Here is a 20654-nt window from a genome sequence, read left to right on the forward strand (position 1 = left end):
GGCAATGTGAGCAGCCATCGCGCCACAGCAGCCGCCTTTGGAGGAGACTCCGTTCGTGGCTGCAGCCACGAGCAGAGGATCCCAGCACTGGCAGCAAACTGCTAAATACAGCGCATGTATGGCATTGCACGCTTGTGCTGTACATAGCGACGCTGCACATGTGCTGTATAGCAGTTTGCTGCCGGTGCTGCTCCAGCGCCGTATGGACGGTGCTGGGATCCCTCCGGCGCCGCTACAGGCGTGTTCGTGGCTGCTGCGGCACCGGAGGGATCCCAGCACCGTCCGTATGGCACTGGAGTGGTGCCAGCGGCAAACCTCTATACAGCGCATGTGAGGCGGCGCTACGTACAGTGCATGCATCGTACGTAGCGACGCCGCACAAGTGCCCTGTCAGGATGCCTTCCCCGGGTGCCATGATGCCTTCCTTCGCCCCTGCCCTGAGCACTGAAAAGATTATGGTGCCTTCCATATGCAATTCAAAATCAAAACAATACCAAAACAAAAAATACAATTATATTTTTCACGTAACTTACATGTAAGGCCCTCGTGCCTCCTTCCCAAAGCCAGGTGCCTCCTTGCCCACCTTTCAGAAGGCAACATGAGGAGGGGGCGGGATTTTGGCATTACACCAGGGTGCCATAGTGCCCAGGCCCACCACTGCTTTCTTGTGTTACCAAAACATTCCTGAAACATACTGTAATGGCTATGAGTTACTCGTGCATAAACTGGTGCCTCTCTAGGCTAATGTGCCTTGTTAAACCTTTCTGACTGCACAGCCCTTGCTCATTGCGGCTGCCTCAGTCGCTGGCAGAATCCGTCAGTGGGCGTTTCTTGAACCTCTTCCAACATAAAAGTTGTTTGACACCCAGTCTCCTCCTCCTCTCACTGCGCGGGAGTCTTCTGCGCAGGGAGGGCATGGGCAGCGGAGGACCTGGGCTCTCCTCACTGATGTCCAGTGAAGAGTCCTGGAGCCCTCCCTCCGATTCCCCCATCTGCCCCCCTTTCTCCCTGGTGTTGCGCTGATTAGCTTCCCCCTCTACTGAGTTGTTTCTCCCCCTGCTGCTGGGTCCTTCGCCAGCAGAAACTGTGAGCCTCCCCTTCGCCTCTCGCTCTGATGTCAGTTCCCTGACACATACCATTTCTGCTCAGTCAAAGTTAGGACTCCCCTTGCCCTGTTAATTTCATCTATGTTTAAGCGTTATAAGGTTGCCTTTTTATAGATCGGAGCAAGAGAAATTCACTCTAGATTCAGAAAAGGCAACAAAGTGTGTGAATTAGTTCCTGAATGATCTCACTTCTGAGATTCAAAATCATAGTTTCCTGAGAAACGAAGAAACAAAACTGTACAAGCTTAGATGAAATGGGCAAAGAAAAACAATGTTTTACCAGTCTTTTGCCTTCACATGCAGATCAAACGTTGTGTCCTGAAAATCAAGAGAATGGGTAAAACCTCAGGCATATCATAAACTATTCTGCCCTTTTAAGAGCACAGCATGACAAACAAAGCAGTCCTGTTGTGGATCAGCTGGACTGCTACTGCAAATCTAGGCATTTGTGCTGAGACAGATAAAACAGCAACCAAGATTATGTTGGATCAACCCAACAGCCTCTGTTGGATGATTTAGAAGGATTGGGTCCGGCATCATTTTCACTGCGTGTGTGCCAGCACATCTAAATCCTTTGACCTGCAATACATTGCTTTAGCATCGCTTCCAAAACACATCAGGGGGATAGCTCAGAGCCCGTTTAAGCCAGCTGTACTCAGCTTCTCTGAAGGAATAACCCAAACATCATGAACCTTCTGCTTGTTTGGGTTATTCCTTCAGAGAAGCAGAGTACAGCTGGCTTAACCTTGTTGGTAATTGGCACTATTTATTTAATACCCACCTGCTTAAAAGATTAGCAACTGAATTACATGTTCTTTGGGCCTCACTTGCCACAAATTTATCCATCTTTCTGCTAGGAAAAAGCAGAGTGATGCTCCTGAATTGGGCTTTATTTTCTGGATAAATATTAGGAACAGAGGAAGTTGCCTCACACTGAAGCAGATCACCGATCCATCTTGCTTTCAGTGCAGTTATACACATGTTTATGCAGAAGTTCTATTGAGTTAAAAGAGGCTTTGCAAACTGAGCTATAGCATTCCCACACCCACTGACAATTATTTAAATTCAATATTTTCGTAAAGATAAAGCACTTACCTTTCTTAATGTTATTGTCTTTTCTATGGGAAGCTCATCCAAAGGTAAAACCACTGAGATGTTACTTTCTGAGTTTCCTTTAAATGAAGCCAGCTAAAAATACACCAACAAAAATTAAAAGAAGGTATAGAAATTTAACACAAAATTTCTACATTACCCCAAGGTACAGTAACATTGGCATATTTATCACAAGCTGATGTGCACCACTTCTGAAAGCTAAATGCAATTTGTGAATCCAGCCCTTGTTTTTGTTTCTAAAACCTCTAAATCCAGCTGTATACATTAAATACAATATACACACATTTTAAAAATAGAGCTTTTTCACATTGGGGGTAAAAGAGTTTGGTGACGAATCTCCCCCACCCACCTTTATTTGTTTCAGTCAAACCACATTAAATATTATTATTATTTATTTATTTATCCCCCGCTCATCTGGCTGGGTTTCCCCAGCCACTCTGGGCGGCTTCCAACAAAATATTAAAATACAGTAATGCATCAAACACGAAAAGCTTCCTTAAGCAGGGCTGCCTTCAGATGTCTCCTAAAAGTCTGGTAGTTGTTGTTCTCTTTGACATCTGGTGGGAGGGTGTTCCACAGGCCGGGTGCCACTACGAAGAAGGCCCTCTGCCTGGTTCCCTGTAACTTGGCTTCTCGCAGTGAGGTAACTGCCAGAAGGCCCTCGGCACTGGACCTCAGTGGACTGGCAGAACAATGGAGGTGGAGACACTCCTTCAGGTATACTCATAGGCACCGACTCCATGGGGCCTGAGGGGGCCCGAGCCCCCTCAAAAATTCGTTTGGGGGGCTCTGCCCCCCCAATAATTTAAGAAAATTATTAGGCACCTTGCCAAAAACCGCGCAGGGGACTCCGGCGCGCGCCTCCCAAAGTGACCGGGAGCTCCTGAGAAGGGGCAGGCAGGTCGGTCAGTCAGAGGAAGACCCCCAGCGGCGGGACTTTAGAAAGGAATGGAGCCGCAGGGCCGAGGAACGGCGTATTCGTCGTCGGCGAGGGACCGGGGTGAGGGAAGAATGGAGGGGACGGGAGTTCCCGTCGCCGGAGCAGGGCTTTTTTTCTGGGTTCGGCTAAGGTGATGTTGGTAGGAGGGGGTGGCCGCCTCCCGGCGTGAAGCCTGGAGAGGGCAGGCCGGTTCTTGCATGTAAAAGCACCACTGCCATCCTGCCGCCAGTATGGACCCCGGTATGGGCCCCCCCAATATTTTTTATAAGTCGGCGCCCTTGGGTATACTGGACTGAGGCTGTTTAGGACTTTAAAGGTTAGCACCAACACTTTGAATTGTGCTCAGAAACGTACTGAGAGCCAATGTAGGTTTTTCAAGACTGTGTTATGTGGTCTCGGCAGCTGCTCCCAGTCACCAGTCTAGCTGCTGCATTCTGGATTAGTTGTAGTTTCCAGGTCACCTTCAAAGATAGCCCCACATAGAGCGCATTGCAGTAGTCCAAGCAAGAGATAACTAGAGCATGCATCACTCTGGTGAGACAGTCCACGGGCAGGTAGGGTCTCAGCCTGCGTACCAGATGGGGCTGGTAAGCAGCTGCCCTGGACACAGAATTGACCTGCACCTCCATGGACTAATAATTATGCATTATTATCAAAGGAAACATACCTTTGACCACTGCATCTTCTTAGGTAGTATGATCTCCAAATTTGACTGATAATTCTTGATACAGTGGAACTGAATGACAGTTCTGTTACTAAGTCTGGTGTCTGGAGCCAGTGGAATCTTCTGTGTTTCCTCATAGGAACCCTTTATTGTTAATGTCAGATCACCTTCTAAACAGAAAAAAAAGTGAAGCACAAATAGTTCACTTGCTTCAAAAAAGGTTTTGTCCAAAAATCAATCTTGTCTATGATCCAGTTATTCAGAATCCTGGGAATTAAGAGGAGACCCATGTACAACATGTAAAATGGGGTGTTGAAAATGGCAGCTTGTGATAATTCACATTTGAGAAGAATTCTTTAGCCAATTCCTACAGCTCTCTTCCAGTTCACCCGGACTGGTGACAGTGGCAATAAATGCAGGAATGGTGGCAGTGGATAAGAAATCTGGAGACCTTGGGACACCACCTCTCTGGCACTTTGAACATTAGCATCCAAGATGCGAGGTATTCCTCTTTTGTACGGTGGCCACATCATCTCTGTCCCAAAGGGGCAGTAGTTGGTGACAGAGATGATTTGGCCGCTGTACTCCATGCTCTGGAAAAAGGCACTCCTAGCCACTGAGGTCACCTGAGCCTCCAGTGACTGATTTATCCAGGCGCACCCCCAATCTGTGGACCTGCTCCTTCCAGCGAAGTGCAACCCCATCCAAAAGAGGTCGTCTCCGCATTTCTCAGATGTGAGAACTCAGGACACATAACACCTCTGTCTTCTCAGGATTCAGCTTCAGTTTATTGACCTACAACCAACCCATCACTACCTCCAGGCCCTGGTCTAACACCTCATCCTCCTCTCCCAATTCAGATGGAATAGGGAGACAGAGCTGGGTGTCATCTGTACATTGATGGCACTTGACTCTAACTCTCTTGATAGCAACTCGCAGTGGCTTCATATTGATATTAAATGCCATGGACCCTGCATGAACAAGATGGACCCTGCAGAACACCACAAGGCAACTCCCACGGTGCCAAACAGTAGGCTCCCATAAATTCTTTCTGGAGGTATTTCTGCTTTATGGACTACATGTTCTTGTACATTCTGCGTTCACCACCAATAGGATGAATGGGATGCGCAAGGAACCAGTACATGAAGCAAAGGATGTGTGTGGAATGTAAATACCGGATATTCATTTGGAAGATATTCATTACCCTTCAAAACTGCCATGTGGACACATCACTAAACTGGATAAATCCCAAATACTGAGTCATAAAGACATTGTGAAATGGGTTAGTGCTATTTGGGACTGTCCACTCAAAGTACTTGAGTTTATTGAACAGTGCCACAAAAACACAACCTTCAAAGTGGCGTCAGTTGCAAATGTTTTTACTCAGGTAGGGACACCTAACCACAAAATAAATGAACACATTATCACGTGTGAAAGGCATGAGCTTATCAAATTCTTCTTTTATCCCTTGAAACCTCAAACAAGTAAAGGGTCAAGAAAATGTAATAGATGTGATTATTATATATCTTCCAGTGTTTGTAAGCTATTGATTTAAAGCAACAAATACATAACAAGTTAAAGATGCAATGACCTCACCTGTGTATTGTTCCTTCAGCTTCTCAATATCCACTGTAACTTCCAAACATGAAACTTCTCGTGCCTGCAGGAACAATGGGGAAACAAAGAGCAAAATGATCAATGGAACGAAATAATTGCAAACCTGCAGCATGAGATCTGACTGGTTATTCCAAATTAGTATACAAAATCCAGCATTCTGCTTGGTCCCTCCAAGCTCCCAGTCTTGCTGTCTTCCCAACCTTCATTCTACTCTGCCCTTCCTTCCTATGACACGCATCCCTGTTCCAAACCTTTTTATTGACAACTCAACTCTTTGCCTCCTTTGTTTCTCACTCCTTCAATCTGCCAAGTAGAGGTGCATCTGGCTCGATAAGGAGGGAAACACAGAAAACCCACCTAAACTATCCATTGTGGGAACTGGACATGCCAAGGACTGAACCTGAGGCTTTCTGCATGCAGAGCATGTGATGTATTAATGTGCTACAGTCCCTCTCTGGGACAATGGGTACTCCATAGCTGGAGGGAGAGCTCTGGACCATTACATTGTCACCCAACCGGTTGGTCATATCCAGACAGCTCTCTGGTGACTGTTATTAGTCCTGCTTGATTAATGTTAACAAATTACCCTACTTTCCATGTAACCATAAATGCCCAAAGAGGGTGTGATCAAGGTGGTTGAATGGCCTACATAGTTCTCATCAGGCTAGTAATTTCTAATCAACAACAAGAAGAAAAACATATGTAATTGCAAACACCTCTTCCAAAAAGGGGGAAAAATATTTTAAGGGCTGATACATTCAAGTTGTGGGGTAGGAGATGGGTTCAAGTGAATAACAACAACAAAACCACTGGAAGGAATAACAACTTGGTTGAAACCATTTTAACCAACAGATGTCATCTGCATTAGCTGAGCTGAAATAAGCAGAAGCAAGCAATTTAATCCCTCAGTACAGAAGCAGCACAGAGTGTTCCTTGCTTACTGCAAGACAATATGGGTTAAGGTTTGCATACAGCAGCCATTTCATAGAAAAGGACTCTGAAAATGAATAATTACCACCAACGTTCCATTTGTAATGATGTTTTCAGGATCATCTGGGCTGAAAAACAAAATGGCAGATGGAAATATTACGGTCCATTAATATTTTCTATGGGACCTTTAAGGCACAAAATACATTGTATTTAGTTAGGTATTATACCTTAATACTTTACTACCTATACCCTTCTCATTGCATAGGTTTTTATAGCCAACAGGCTCATTTGACAGATGGGAAACAGAGATGTAAAGATATATCCATTATGCACAGAAGTAAACACTGTTGGAAAAGACATTTAACTTTTAGAGCAGGGCTGGAGAACCTGGAGTCCTCCAGTTGTTGGAAGTTGGGAGTTGGAGTCCAACAACATTTGGAGAGCCATAGCTTCTCATGCCTCTTCTAGAGCTCTGGATGTTAAGCTACAAAATGAGGAGATGTGCTGGTGGTCCTCCTATAGTCCTTCCACTAGCCCAGGGGTCAGCAACCCGCGGCTCCGGAGCCGCATGCGGCTCTTTTACACCTTTGCTGCGGCTCTGGGGTGGATACTAGCGAGGGGAGGAGGCACATTGTGTGCCCCGACACTCCCCACTGTGGCGGGCGCTGTACTGGCTGTGACGTCACATGGGGGCGGTGCGTGCGTTAGTCACACACCGTCCCAACGTCACCTTCCCGCCCGCCCGCCTGCTACATTGTAAGGGGCATGTACGCTGGTCACTGCATTGAAAGGAGGCATGTACGCTGGTCACTGCATTGTAAGGGGGCATGTACGCTGGTTACTGTTTTGAAGGGGAGTGAAGAACACACACACACAAAAAGTTAACTTGTTAATTTAATGTTTATTTCTATGAGGAGGAGTAATTCTGAGGGGTCAAACAAAGAAATAATAAAAAAGTGACAAAAAAGTTATTTTTATAATGACGAGTTTTGCGGCTCCCAGATTTTTTTTCTTCGGAAACGGGTCCAAGTGGCTCTTTTTGTCTTAAAGGTTGCAGACCCCTGCACTAGCCTCATATATGTTGTCATAGATTAGTTCCGCAATGGACCCCAGAATCAGATTCACTTCAGTGTAGTAGACTTCTGAAGCAAGTCATTCAATGTGAATCCACACTGCATCATGTGGTTGGAGCTCCATGTTCCCTTGCATTATGGATGAGAGAATTTCCAAGGCATTTGGCGGGTGGGTGGAATGGCAGGTCTCCTGACCCATTAAGACATCACGCCCTAATAATCAAAATGACCCCTAATCTCCACCTTCAGCTGGGAGGAGGGGTGGATTCTTGCAACAGCGACTACCTGAAAGCCTTCTTTCAGTGCCACTTAGCTCTCAGCCCCCGGATCCCCAAAGGTGCTGTCCTTCCCCCCACCCACAGCACAGACAGAGCTTAGAAACTCTCTTGATGTCAGTGTTCAATTGCTCTGCTGATCATATATCCAGTCATTCCATCTCTGACACTGGCAGTCCCAACTGGCAGGGCCGTCTTTAGCAGATGCAGCGCGGGGGTGCAAATATCCGCCCAGATCTCCCAAATTACCATGGACAGTGTTGGGGTGGCCATACCTGTGCACTGCCAGCCATCGGGGGGCACAAGTCTCCCCCATGCCGCTGCGGGAGAGTGATCCCCTCAGAGGCTTGGGAGTGAAATTGCGCCCCTCCCAAGCCTCCTTGGGAGGAGAGTGATCCCCACAGAGGCTTGGGAGGGAAGCTGCACCCCTGGCAGCCTTATGGTTGGTGGGGCGCAGCTGGCGGGCATGCAGGGAAAGGGAAGGCCACCAGCAAAGCCGCGCAGCTCCCCCACTTGCTGGGGCACCACTGAGAGGCCAGCGCCCTGGCGCAATGCACCATTAAGCGCTGTGGAAAAGACGGCTCTGCCAACTGGCTCCTTTGGTGCTCTGTGGTTTATACCAACTTGCCTTCTAATACAAAGCTGCCGTGAGCTGCTCCTGACTGTGAGACCTATAGCACAGCATGAGGAGGTTTCACGAGTTGTAGGGAAGGGGAAAATGTCCCTTTCTCTTTCCCACCTCCTAAAGGTACTCCACTTCTGTGGACCCTGAGGATTGCTACAAGCAGTTCTTAGGTGGCAGGGAGATCAGGGCCAGTCCAAGACAGTTTGCTGCCTGCAGCAGAAGACAAGATGACACACATGTAGTTCCACAAAGAGAGGTGACTGGACTGGCAGCAGACCCTTACTTCAAGAGGAATGCCCCCAGCATTTGTCACCTTAAGCAATTGCCTCACTCTGCCTAACGGTAGGGCCAGAGATTCAGAAGAATCTATTTGCAACAGCCACAAGCCATAGCAATAAAATAAAATACAACGGACTGAAGACAGAGGTAAAAACTTAACAATACAAAATACATTCTGGAGGTTTACATCTATAATCAAATAATAGATCTTATTCTAATCGCCCCTGTTAAAAAAAATTGCCATTTTTGCTGTCACCTGGTTATCTTGATCTGCTAGAAGGAAGGACACAGTAGCAATGGTTGAGTAGCAGAGGAGTATGTACTACAATTGAAACATTGGCAGCTTTCTTACACCAAGTGAGACCACTACTCCAGCTTACTCAGTACAGTGATACCTCGGGTTAAGTACTTAATTCGTTCCAGAGGTCCGTTCTTAAGCTGAAACTGTTCTTAACCTGAAGCACCACTTTAGCTAATGGGGCCTCCTGCTGCTGTCGCGCCGCCGGAGCACGATTTCTGTTCTCATCCTGAAGCAAAGTTCTTAACCTGAAGCACTATTTCTGGGTTTGCGGAGTCTGTAACCTGAAGCGTATGTAACCTGAAGCATATGTAACCTGAAGTACCATTGTATTATCAAAACTGACTGGCTACAGCTCTCCGGGGAAGGCTCTCCCCCACACTTACCTGGAAGTGTCAGGGATTTAACCTTGGGCCTACTGCATGCTCTGAGTTACTAGTCTTTGTTGTGGATCCCTATTTGTAGCAACTGAAGACTTTCCAAGAATTTTTGCTTCAGGCCCTGCTAGTAAGCCAAGTCCTGACATTGTAATGTTGGCAGGTCTGCATACTGGATTTATTTATTTTTATTTTTTGGTCTTTTTAGTAGTCAAATGTCTTTTTAGATAGCATGTGGAGTTTCATATGCAGCCATGAATCAACTGTCTTCAGCCAAAGGAAGCAAGAGCAGCCGGTGGAGTATTTCAAACAAAGAATATTGAGGTTCAGAATGTGTTCTGGCAAAATGAAATTTACACCCTTCATTACACCCCAATACTTCCAACATAGTGTGTAAAAGAATAGTGGAGAGGGAGAGTCCCTTTGACAGAACATCATAACGTAACCTAGGACTCAGCTAGATTGGTAAAGAAAAAGTTATTTATATGCATTGAATATATTGATATAATGTTGTACCACCAAATGGCATTATGGAGTCCCATTTTTTCTCTATCTGGTTGCCCTGTTTAAATTTACAGCATTTAACTGAAACACTTCTTTGGTGTGTCTAGATCCAGCCCAAGTGTTAATGTTATATAGTAGCAAATTTAGCTTCTGCTAAAACTATAAAAAAAGAGAAACTAATGTTGAGTGTGAATGTGTGCAACAGAAGAAAAGATGGAATCAAACTCTGGTAGTGCAAGGGGAGGCAGTGTGAAATGTACATCTAAAATGTAAGAAGTACTGTATATGTTCTGGGAAAATAACTGGAAGTTAAATGATAAAAGGGAACAATGGGTGGCACATCCTGTGTGTGGCGTGTGAAATCTCCTAGCACCATTATCAGCAGCAATTGCACAAAAAAATCCCATCTGGCTACAACCTATAATCACTGTTCTGACAAATGTTCCCCACCCCTCAAAAAAAGAAAAGTTGCCCCAAATACTCCAGGCAAATTTATAGTGGGCCTTACTGAACACTTCTTTCTTTCATGGCTTGCCAAATGCCAGAATTATTCATTAATCTCTGACTACAACAATTCCATAAGGATTCAACTCAGTCAATATCTACAATAGCACAGATATGAAACATTTCTACCAAAATGAAATGAATGCATAAGTTGGTGTGAAGTTTGGTCTAAAAGGCTGTCTTTTCTCCTGAAAAACACTTGGATGGGTTCACAAAACAATTCACCTTCACCTCGCTGTGAGAATGTAAATATTGTAGGGGACAACCCAGTGCAGTGTAGTGGTCAAAGAACAGGACAAAGACTAGGAAAATTCAGGTTTAGATCTCTTGGGCCAGTTATGCTCTCCCAGCATAACCTACCACACAGGGGTGCTGTGAGGATTCAATAGGGTGGAGCATGAAGAAACTTGTTAGCCATTCCGAACGCAATAAAAACACAATAAAATAAATTATAAAAACAGTGCCAGCACTAAAACAAATATTTAAAAAAATGGACGAATACTTTACTAAAAAGAAAAAACATACAAGTTTGATTTTTCTTCATAGTCAATGTTTTAATATATATCTTATACATTTTATACATTTATTTACATTTTTCTTTAGCTTTTTTCCTTTGTTGTTTTCATGTAAGCTTCTTCCTGTTCCAGGAATACATAATCGTGCTCAATTTCAAACCTGTTGGAAAGAAAGTGAGAAAAGTTAAATTAACCACCCATAGGCAGCATGTCCACAAAGATCAATCTTTAGGAATCAAACTCCCTCCTATGAGCCCAGATCCATGAGTAGGGCTTTCATGGTTTCCTCATCCATCTCCACAGCAAGAAGACGCCACAGAAGGGCTGGTGGGAACCACAATATTCACATAATAGAAGGTGAGAAGTTTGTCTTCTATGCCTTGTTACATACTCTTTAACCTTCTTCTCTCAGTCAAATGCCCCAAAGTGGGGAAAGGATGCCTTCTGGTATAGACATACCCAATAAATTACTTTTAGGAATGTGAAGCGCCATTTGCTTCTTCGAGAGCTACAAAAAGTTTATTAACCTTGAATCCTGTACTCCGTTAGAAGCCAGGAGGCCTAGGGATATCGATACTGCGAATCCACCGGATCCAGCGTGTTCCCGTCGCTATAAGGCCTCCTTCATTACCACCACCACGAGGAACAGGAGGAGGAGCAGTAGTACGCGCAGCAGCAGCAACCCGGGGCTGTCTTTGGACCCTATGAACAAACAAGAGGAAAAAATGCTGTCACTTGTGAAACACGACAAAGCAATACAGGTAAAACAAAAACACACCAATGGAGTAACTTAAGAAGAAGAGGAAGAACTTACCTCCTCAGTCCTTGCCTGCTGGGGCATCAGTTGCCTCCTTTAGGCAAATCTGGCCTCCATGTGGAGACTCAGTGGAGGATGGCAAAGGCATTCCATGACTCACCCCTGTGTAAAAAGGTAAAGGACCCCTGGACGGTTAAGTCCAGTCAAAGGTGACTATGGGGTTGCGACGCTCATCTCGCTTTCAGGCCAAGGGAGCCGGCATTTGTCCACAGAGAGCTTTCTGGGTCATGTGGCCAGCATGACTAAACCATTTCTGGCACAAAAGAACACCGTGACAGAAGCCAGAGCACACAGAAACACCGTTTACCTTCCCGCCACTGCGGTACCTATTTATCTGTTTGCACTGGTGTGCCTTCAAACTGCTAGGTTGGCAGGAGCTAGGACAGAGCAATGGGAGCTCATTCCGTTGCACAGATTTGAACTGCTGACGTTCTGATTGGAAAACCCAAGAGGCTCAGTGGTTTAGACCACAGCGCCACCCCCTGTGTACAGCTGCTCCAAGTGGTCAGAGGAATAATGGCATCTGGCTCAAGCATGAAGTTCCTACATACCTGCTTCACAACATGATGCTTCCCAGCTTGAAGCACTCAGCTTGTGAACTGAGCACTTTGTCCCCCACAGTTCTTCTCTGGCTCAGTAAACTTCTGGACACGTGTGCCACAACAATAACTACTCAGTAGAGATATCAGGAGTCTGAGATGCCACTGAGCATGCTCATGACAGAAACCCAAGTGCCTTGGGCCTTGTGGTTTCCAGGGCTCCTGGACATCCCTACTGAATCCCTGCTGCTGCCATTCCAGTGTCCCAGGCATCAGGAAGGAATGGCCATTGCTCCCATTGCAGCAAGGTCGGTGAAAGGAAAGGGGCAGAATTCAGGAATTTACAGGTGTGGGAGAAGGAAATGGGAGAAGGAAATGGCATTTTGACCCATTCACACTCCCCATGATGTTTTCAGAACTGCAGCACAACTTCCACATACAATCATACCTTGGGTTGAATACGCTTCGAGTTGAGCGCATTCGAGTTGCGCTCCGTGGCAACCCGGAAGTAATGGAGTGCGTTACTTCCGGGTTTCGCCGCTTGCACATGCGCAGACGCTCAAAATGACATCACACGCATGCGCAGAATCAGCAAAAAGCGACGTGCGCATGTGCAGACATGCCGTCGCTAGTTACGTTTGCTTCTAGATGTGAACAGGGCTCCAGAACAGATCCAGTTCGTATCTAGAGGTACCACTGTATTGGTACTGGGCCCAGAAAAATAAGATGTGTTGGAATATACAAATTGAGCTGAACAGAGTTCACCCATCGCAAATTTTGTTCATGGATCACGTAACACCAATAGCAAATACTGATGTCTCGTAGTAACAGAAAGAAGCGCAGCTGCAATGCTGTAATGTACACAGACACACCGACAACTGTTGTTAAATTCAAAATTTCATCATTTTTTGGTACCAGCAATTCTACCCAGGTATTTCATGTTGACATGCGATTTTAGTAGGTGTAAATGTTTTTAAATGACTCATTTTATTTGTTATATTTTATTTTTGTGTATCTTGTTTTTAATGTTCGTATCTTATTGGTACTGTCTTGTAAAGCACTCAGAGGCATTTTGTTCGAGTAAGTGGTATACGTATTTTGTTAAGTAAAATAAAAAAATAATGTTAACTATTGAATCAATCGATTTTGTTATGGTTGTGATGGCATATAATACCAAATGTAAAGGTAATTTCCAATGCCAGGTGATGGGAGTGTGGGGAGAGAGAGAGAGAGAGAGAGAGAGAGAGAGAGAGAGAGAGGGAGAGCTGGCTGTACTTGGAACAAGAAGTTCCCCTTTACAAATCCACACATAAAATTCCCAGAAAAATGGCATGGCATACAAACTGAAAGTTGTTGCTATAGAAATTATTAAACCAGAGTTAAAACAATGCCATCTGCTTAAGAGTTAGTGATTCCTTCCAACTCTATGATTCCATGATGAGATGTTTCAAGTGATGTTTAGCGCTCATGAACCACACTGAACTACAGTGGTACCTCGGGTTACAGACGCTTCAGGTTACAGACTTTGCTAACCCAGAAATAGCACCTCGGGTTAAGAACTTTACCTCAGGATGAGAACAGAAATTGCACACCAGCGGCATGGCGGCAGCAGGAGGCCCCATTAGCTAAAGTGGTACCTCAGATTAAGAACAGTTTCAGGTTAAGAACAGACCTCTGGAATGAATTAAGTTCTTAACCCGAGGTACCACTGTACTTGTCTCCAGTGGCAGATAAGCAAGGGCAGCAGAACGAACTCCCCCTGCCTTGTCTGCCTGAGGCTGCACTGCTTAAGCTGACAAAATGAGCACACCCCTGACCAGTCGCTGCCATGCCATTCAAACTCCTGCTGCTGGCAGCAATGGCCTGCCTGGGCCCTCTGTGGCCAGGCCAATGCCTTGCTGAGATGTGAAGCACCAGTGTCACCCCACCTGAGCCCCCCACTGACACATCTTTGATTTATCTTCCCCATCTAAAATGGCCGGGCCTCCTTGCATTTTGAAAACATGTATAAAGACATGGTCAGAAAATATCTGAAATCACATGCCCTTGTCCTTTCAGAAGGACCAGCGTCAAATCTTAGAGCCACTTCAAACATGATGAATCCATGCAGGGGGAAATGGAAAACTATTGGCAACTGCTGCTCACCTGACTACTTCTTTCACTGCATGGTGTACAAGTGAGGTTAATGATTCACATTTTCCCAACCCATATAGGTAGTGAAGCAGATCCAGGAGAGGTACACATAGTGTGCTGCACTCCGCTTGCACACTTCTCCCACATTATTTGAACATATTTGGAGCATCTCTTAGACGCATGCACTCCATCTCCCAAAGCTCCTGGGACTAAGGTCATTTGCAGTTAGTGCAATTTTTAATAAACAAAGACACACAATTTAAAATATTTCCAGGTGAATTCCCTTCCAGGCATTTTTAAGACACAAAGAGTAAAACATAAGCAGAGTATAAATGGGTTCCGGTTTTATGTGTTTCACCTGTTTCTGGGATAAAAATGCTATAAGGAAATAAGACACCACTATGCAGCCAGTTTTTCAGCCTGAAGAATGATACCTGATAGTGAATATACTAATCCAAACAGGGTTGGAACACACAGAGGGCCAAAGACTGAGGCCACCACAGAAACAATGTACAGTTTCACAGCCACTCTTTCAGTGGATAACATTCTCTGAATTTTAATATAAAAAATAAAAATCTTGGGACCAGATTCAACTAAGCTAATGGAAGCCAGTGCAAAGCTCTTACAAGTGCAAGAGGGCTTCTCCCACACACTTCCCCTCAAAGTGCTACCACACCATTACACCAGATTTCATTAGCATGGAAGAAATGGTTTTGAATTTGCATTTTTGAAACCTGCCATATTTTGAATTGGCTAGACTTTTTTTTTTTTTTTGCTTTGTTTTTGTATCCTATTGTATGCTCGTAATTCAGCTCAAATGCTGATGGTAAAAAAATGAGCCTCTTTTCGGTTTCATTGAGTAATCTCAGCACAGCTAATTTCTCTCACCAAGGCAAACACACCAGCAAATAACAGATTCCTAAGCCACGCAAGAAATGTGTTTGCAGAAGCCCTGCTAATCGACCATTACAACCACAGTCTCCCCAACATCTGTGTTACACACAAACACACAAGTTAAATTATAATTGCCTCTTATAGCCGCACTGATGTGATTCTGCATATAAATTATAGAGTCTTTGCAATATTAAGAGTTGTACTCACATGGGCTGTAATGTGAACTCTACCTCCAACTCTTCCTGTGTCTAAAAAAAAAAAAAATAGGAAAAAGAATGACTCCTCCCTACACAAAATTTTCTACATATCCATTGATAATATTTTATTTTTGGTACTTTACCCTTCTCGCAGCTTGCAGAGAAGAAAGTAGAGTCAAGTAATGATTGTGCCTCATTATCATAAGTATCATTTTATGTGTTCACAGTATTTCAATATCAATGTATACTATTTGGATGCTACAACCTTAGTTCCTTCCTGAAAACAGTCCCACTAGTTCTCCTCTCCTTTCAGGCCCATGAGGAGACAGGAAGCTTCCATTTCCAATTTTAAACAACCCAGTATTCCCCATGACATTCAAACTTGGTGGACTTTGATTTGTTTAAATTATGGTTAGTGAAATTAAACCAGGATCTGAATGTTCTCAAGCCATGGTTTAAACAATCCACAGTTCCCAGAGTTCAGATGTCACAAGGAATACCAAGTTCTTCTAAATCAGGAACAATGTATTCCAATCTCCTCTGGTACACAAAATAAGTTGAGAGGGGGATTAAGTATACATATAAACATAGCAGTAGACCATGGCTTTCCCTTACGTATGAGCTGAGCTAATGTAAGTTTACATTTGGAAAGTCACACTTGTGTATCTGAACATAATTCAATTATTCCTTCAGCTCCAGAAAATGTGTTCTTGAAAAAGTTGATTCTAAAAGCAGTGAAGTAAAGTAGCAAGTACACCTCTTGTTTGTAACAATATGAAACACAATATTATTTTGTTTATCATACTCACGCTAAAGGATTCTAATACAATTAAGCTTTAGTGACTTATTTTATAGTTCCATAATTAATAATAAAAATAAATTAACTAGACAACCATGAATATATTGGATTTTCATTTCCCCCCACTGACAAGCTCCATGATTTTCAAGAACTTCTATGTTCTTTTCAGCCCAATTGTAATTTAAACTTTGAAGAGAGTTTAATTTTGAAAAGCCATTTAAGCAATAATTTGGCTATCAACATTATACATGAGCAAAATCAGCAAACAGGTTTACTCTTTAAAACGCACACAAATGACCAAATGTTGACAAAACTTAGTTTCTGAGTGCCAAAATTTCTGAGAAGTTCACACTTTTGGTCATTATCATATCAGCCTGGGTGCCCTGGAAATGTTATTTAAAAATCCACACATGAATCAAAATGCAATAAAGCGAGTATTTAATGAAGGGTGAAGTCCAATAATGCAATAATGCAATAATTACATGAATGCATGTAAGCATCTAGGCTCCCAGACAGGAAAATTCATCTGCTTTGTTTTTTTATCTGGTCCTGCTGCTTCTACAATGCAGAGACCTAAACCATGCTTGGCATAGCACATCATCTGAACCCAGGGTTATGGTTTGACTCACTCCAGACAAACCACAAAGTTTGTTGGAGGGCTACATCCCTTGGTTTGTCTTGAGGAGATGGCTTAGCTCACTGCAACTGCAGAACTAGAAGCTGAGCAAAGCAAGAGTAATGTCCTTTAAGCAACAGTTTGACTTAGTGCTCCATGGAAACTGAGCCAATATGTCACAGGCATGCAGTTGTTTCACTGTATATTTCTCAGTGTAATTTCACCACTCACTGCTGGATTCAAGTTGAAGTTCACACGACTAGTTCGCCCAGTTTGCAGTTTACCAACATCAAAGAGAACTGTGAAAAGGTGGTCATCTTTGGTGAATGTATCTTCATCACAGACTTTTAGCTCCAGAATATTCTAGTAATAGAAACACATTGTGATAATAATTCTTTTTAGAAAACTGTATTTTGAGTTTCAAAGAAATGACAAATGAACTATGCAGGCTAGCATATGCAAGTTCTGTTTCTTTGGGTCCATGAGGGATATGTAAATAAAGCAGCCTATCCTTCTGGTTCCTCACTCCCAGTGGCGTAGCGTGGGTTGTCAGCACCCGGGGCAAGGCAAGTAATTTGCGCCCCCTAACCCATGGATTTGCACCCCCTAACCCTAACCCCCAGGTGTTGCGCCCGGTGCGGCCGGCCCCCCCTGCACCCCCCACGCTACGCCACTGCTCACTCCTAAAACTTATAGGCCTCTCCTCCATAAGCTGCGTTTTAAGATGTCAACTCCAAATATCATCCATTTGGGAGGTAAATTTGATCTCTATCTGGGGCAACTCATTCCCATGGAGAAATTCACTTATGTTCTTTGCTGCTCTCTTTTCAGAAGCAGGTAAAGAAATTTTGGAGACTGCTATTTTTCTATTGTTTTATATAATTTTCAGCTGTGCTTTTACATTGTTTTAACAATGCATTTGCTTTTATTTCACTCTGTAAACTGCCTTGTGAAGATTGCTATTGTAAGACAGTATGTAAGCTTATTTTAGTTTTGTTTAAAAGCATTTATAAATGTAAACTTGAAAAAATGAATGAAATTCTTAATTTTAATCAGCAGTGTTGCGCACTTTGGGAGTTCATCTTATGTGGGGGGGGGGATTACTAAAGGTAAATGGCCACATTTTGCCTGCATACTGCTTAAATTATTATTATTTTTAATGCTTTGGGTCACTATGCTCATTCAGGGTGGAATCCATTTGGTTCCCTTGTGAGATGTTGCAGTGTGGACTGCTCCTGCTCAGGCTTCCAGCCAGCCAGCTCTGTTTTCTTCCAGGATATTCCATTCCATTCCATTCCATTCCATTCCATTACCCGTCTATCCCAATTTTCTCAACCCCCCACCTGACAGTTGGTATTCCATGTCTGCTGAGCATGATCACTCTTTACTACACTGTTTTGTGGTGGGTTCCCTGTCCATCCGTCCGTCCCGTCCCGTCCCCCCCACACACATAGGTTTTTTCACTAAATATATTTTGGGGTTTCTGCAACCCTTTGAGTTCCTCGAAACCCACTGCCACTTCCCTCTTGCATGCAGATGTCGTCCCAGACTCAGAGAATGAGTTTGGGAATAGTATATAAGATTCATTTGTTAACAGAATGGGGAAAAATACACATGGTCTCACCTTTACACGGCTGTCAATCCTGTAGCAAAAGGATTGGTTCCACACTGGATTTTTACTGTTGGAAACAGTTATGGTCCGGACTTTTTCACTTGTAGCAGTTGGCAAGGATAGACATACGTAGCAATCAGATTCAGTAACTATAGAATAAGATGATAAATTATATAGGAGTCCTTCAATGCTGAAACAGATAGGGCATTACTAAGGCCTCGTTTGCATTATAAATTTACAACAGTATCATACCACTTTAACCAGTCATGGTTTCCCCCCCCCCCCAAAAAAAAAGTAGAGTTTGTTAAGAGACCCATATTCCTCTCCCAGAGCTACAGTACAGTTTCCTGGGAGGAGGGACTGTCTCTTAAACCACTTAGGGAATTGTAGGTCTGTGAGGGCAATAGGGAAGGGTGCTGGAGTCTGACTCAGGGGATGGGGGGTAGTGTTTGGTGGGGACCGGTACCAGCCAGGAGGCAAGAATCAGAGGCAGGAGGCAAGCTTCAGAGCTAGAGGAAGAGGAGGAAAAGGCAGGCCAGGCAAGTGAAGGGCTGGGTGCTTCCCCACCCTCCCCTGCACCACTGTCTCCCAGAATTAGGAAGGAACTGAAAAGGGATGTGCAAAGGAAGTTTCCAAGCAGGCACCACCATGGGCTGCATGCACACAGCCCATTGGCAGGGAGGTACATAAACTGGTGGGGAGGGCTGGCCCTGTTTCCACAACTGCTCCATAGAGCACAGACCTGGAAATAGCTGCCTAACCATTCAGTAGCATAGCGTGGGTTGCCAGTGTCCAGGGCTGCGCAGAGGAGAAGGTAGGAGGGAGGGAAATGGAGGAAGTTAGCATGCACATTCAACTGTCTAACAGCATCCACATCGCCCGGGAGATCGCAGCAACAGAGATGAGAAAATAAGAGTCATTCCATTGACTGGAAAGGCCACTTCCTGGAAAAGCAGCTTTCAACAGAGCCCGGCATCAGAAGTGCACAGCTGTATTGAGGCAGCTCTGGGTGTTGAAATTTTGTGGCCCTAATAATTTTGAGCCTGAGACAACTGCCCTTGTGCCATCCCCATGCTACACCACTTTAGCTCTGAGCCCAGCTTTGGCTGGGGAGGGCGGGATATAAATAATTTATTATTATTATTATTATTATTATTATTATTATTATTATTACTACTACTACTACTACTACTGGTGTGTGTAGATATCCAGAGCTGTAGAAGTGACTGTGTTATCTTTGACAACAGATATTTAACTATCTGCCTTATGTATTCCTTTGGCTGAGAAGCACCCCTGACAGAGAGAATCAAGGCCTTCTGGGGTATTAAGGCTGTGAGCCCCTCCATCATAGGTTCAGGTTGTATATATGTGTAAATAAACCATATATCATAAAGACACCACAGTCACCGCTGTCCATTATTCTGAAGAAACCAAACCTTGGGTAATCTCACACCACACAGAGATTGGGGTGGCATGCAACAATAATGTCCAAACTAGCCAAAATTCCAGTGTCCTTAAATCTTATTATATACAGTAAATAATATATACTGTTTATATAGATATTATATACGATCTGTATTATATACTTTTTGCCAAAGGTTTAAAAATACCTGTTCATAAAGGGCTTGAAAGAATCCACCTGTACCATTTGTCTCAATCTTTAGGTCTCCCTCTTACATAATTGCAGCTTCCTATTACATCACCTCTTTCCTAATAAGCATATCATTTTGTCATCACTAGCCAGCACTTAAGAGCTTTGCATTTTTACATGTACAAGAAAAGACATTTTGCAGAGTGTTGAACTCGTATGTGTCCAGTGACTGGTAATTAATTGCCACGTAGCAATGTAAGTCAACAATAATGAATCACTTGGCGGCTGCAATCTTTAAAGGAGTCACACTCGTTTAGCATTGTCTTGAATATGTAATACCTTGGGTGTTAATTTTAAAAGCCACATCCCCACCCTTCTATCCCACCTAATGCTCATCAGCATGGATCCAAAAACAAGAAAGCTCAGAGAAGGAAATAATCCTCTTGCCTCCACCTGCCTTACCCCATCGCCAGCTGTGCCCCTAAAATCCTCTGGTGGGTTGTGGGCCTTTATAAACAATGCAGGCTGGAGCACAAGAAGCTGGTGGGAGGGAGGGAGGAAAGGGATGAGAAACTCCGCCAAGCTAAGCAGTTGGCCCCTTATCTCTCTCGCCCTGACCTAGCCACTGTGATCCAC

At 44.1% G+C, this 20654-nt stretch overlaps 1 protein-coding gene across 1 annotated transcript in view; it reads right to left on the reverse strand.

The window, feature by feature from the left end:
- The window catches only part of LOC310708549 (cytosolic phospholipase A2 epsilon-like), a 47997-nt gene that overhangs the window by 11522 nt on the left and 15821 nt on the right, over window positions 1-20654 (reverse strand). Inside the window, exons 4-11 of the mRNA XM_083507092.1 lie at window positions 18440-18576; window positions 17047-17178; window positions 15411-15451; window positions 6456-6498; window positions 5420-5483; window positions 3827-3993; window positions 2202-2294; window positions 1387-1424 (exon numbers count right to left, since the gene is read on the reverse strand). Of these exons, the coding sequence (XP_083363218.1) occupies window positions 1387-1424; window positions 2202-2294; window positions 3827-3993; window positions 5420-5483; window positions 6456-6498; window positions 15411-15451; window positions 17047-17178; window positions 18440-18576 (715 nt within the window). The remainder of the gene's footprint in view (window positions 1-1386; window positions 1425-2201; window positions 2295-3826; window positions 3994-5419; window positions 5484-6455; window positions 6499-15410; window positions 15452-17046; window positions 17179-18439; window positions 18577-20654) is intronic.

The sequence above is a fragment of the Podarcis liolepis genome (genome assembly GCF_965112155.1).
Source record: "Podarcis liolepis genome assembly, chromosome: 1".
NCBI lineage: Eukaryota > Metazoa > Chordata > Lepidosauria > Squamata > Lacertidae > Podarcis > Podarcis liolepis.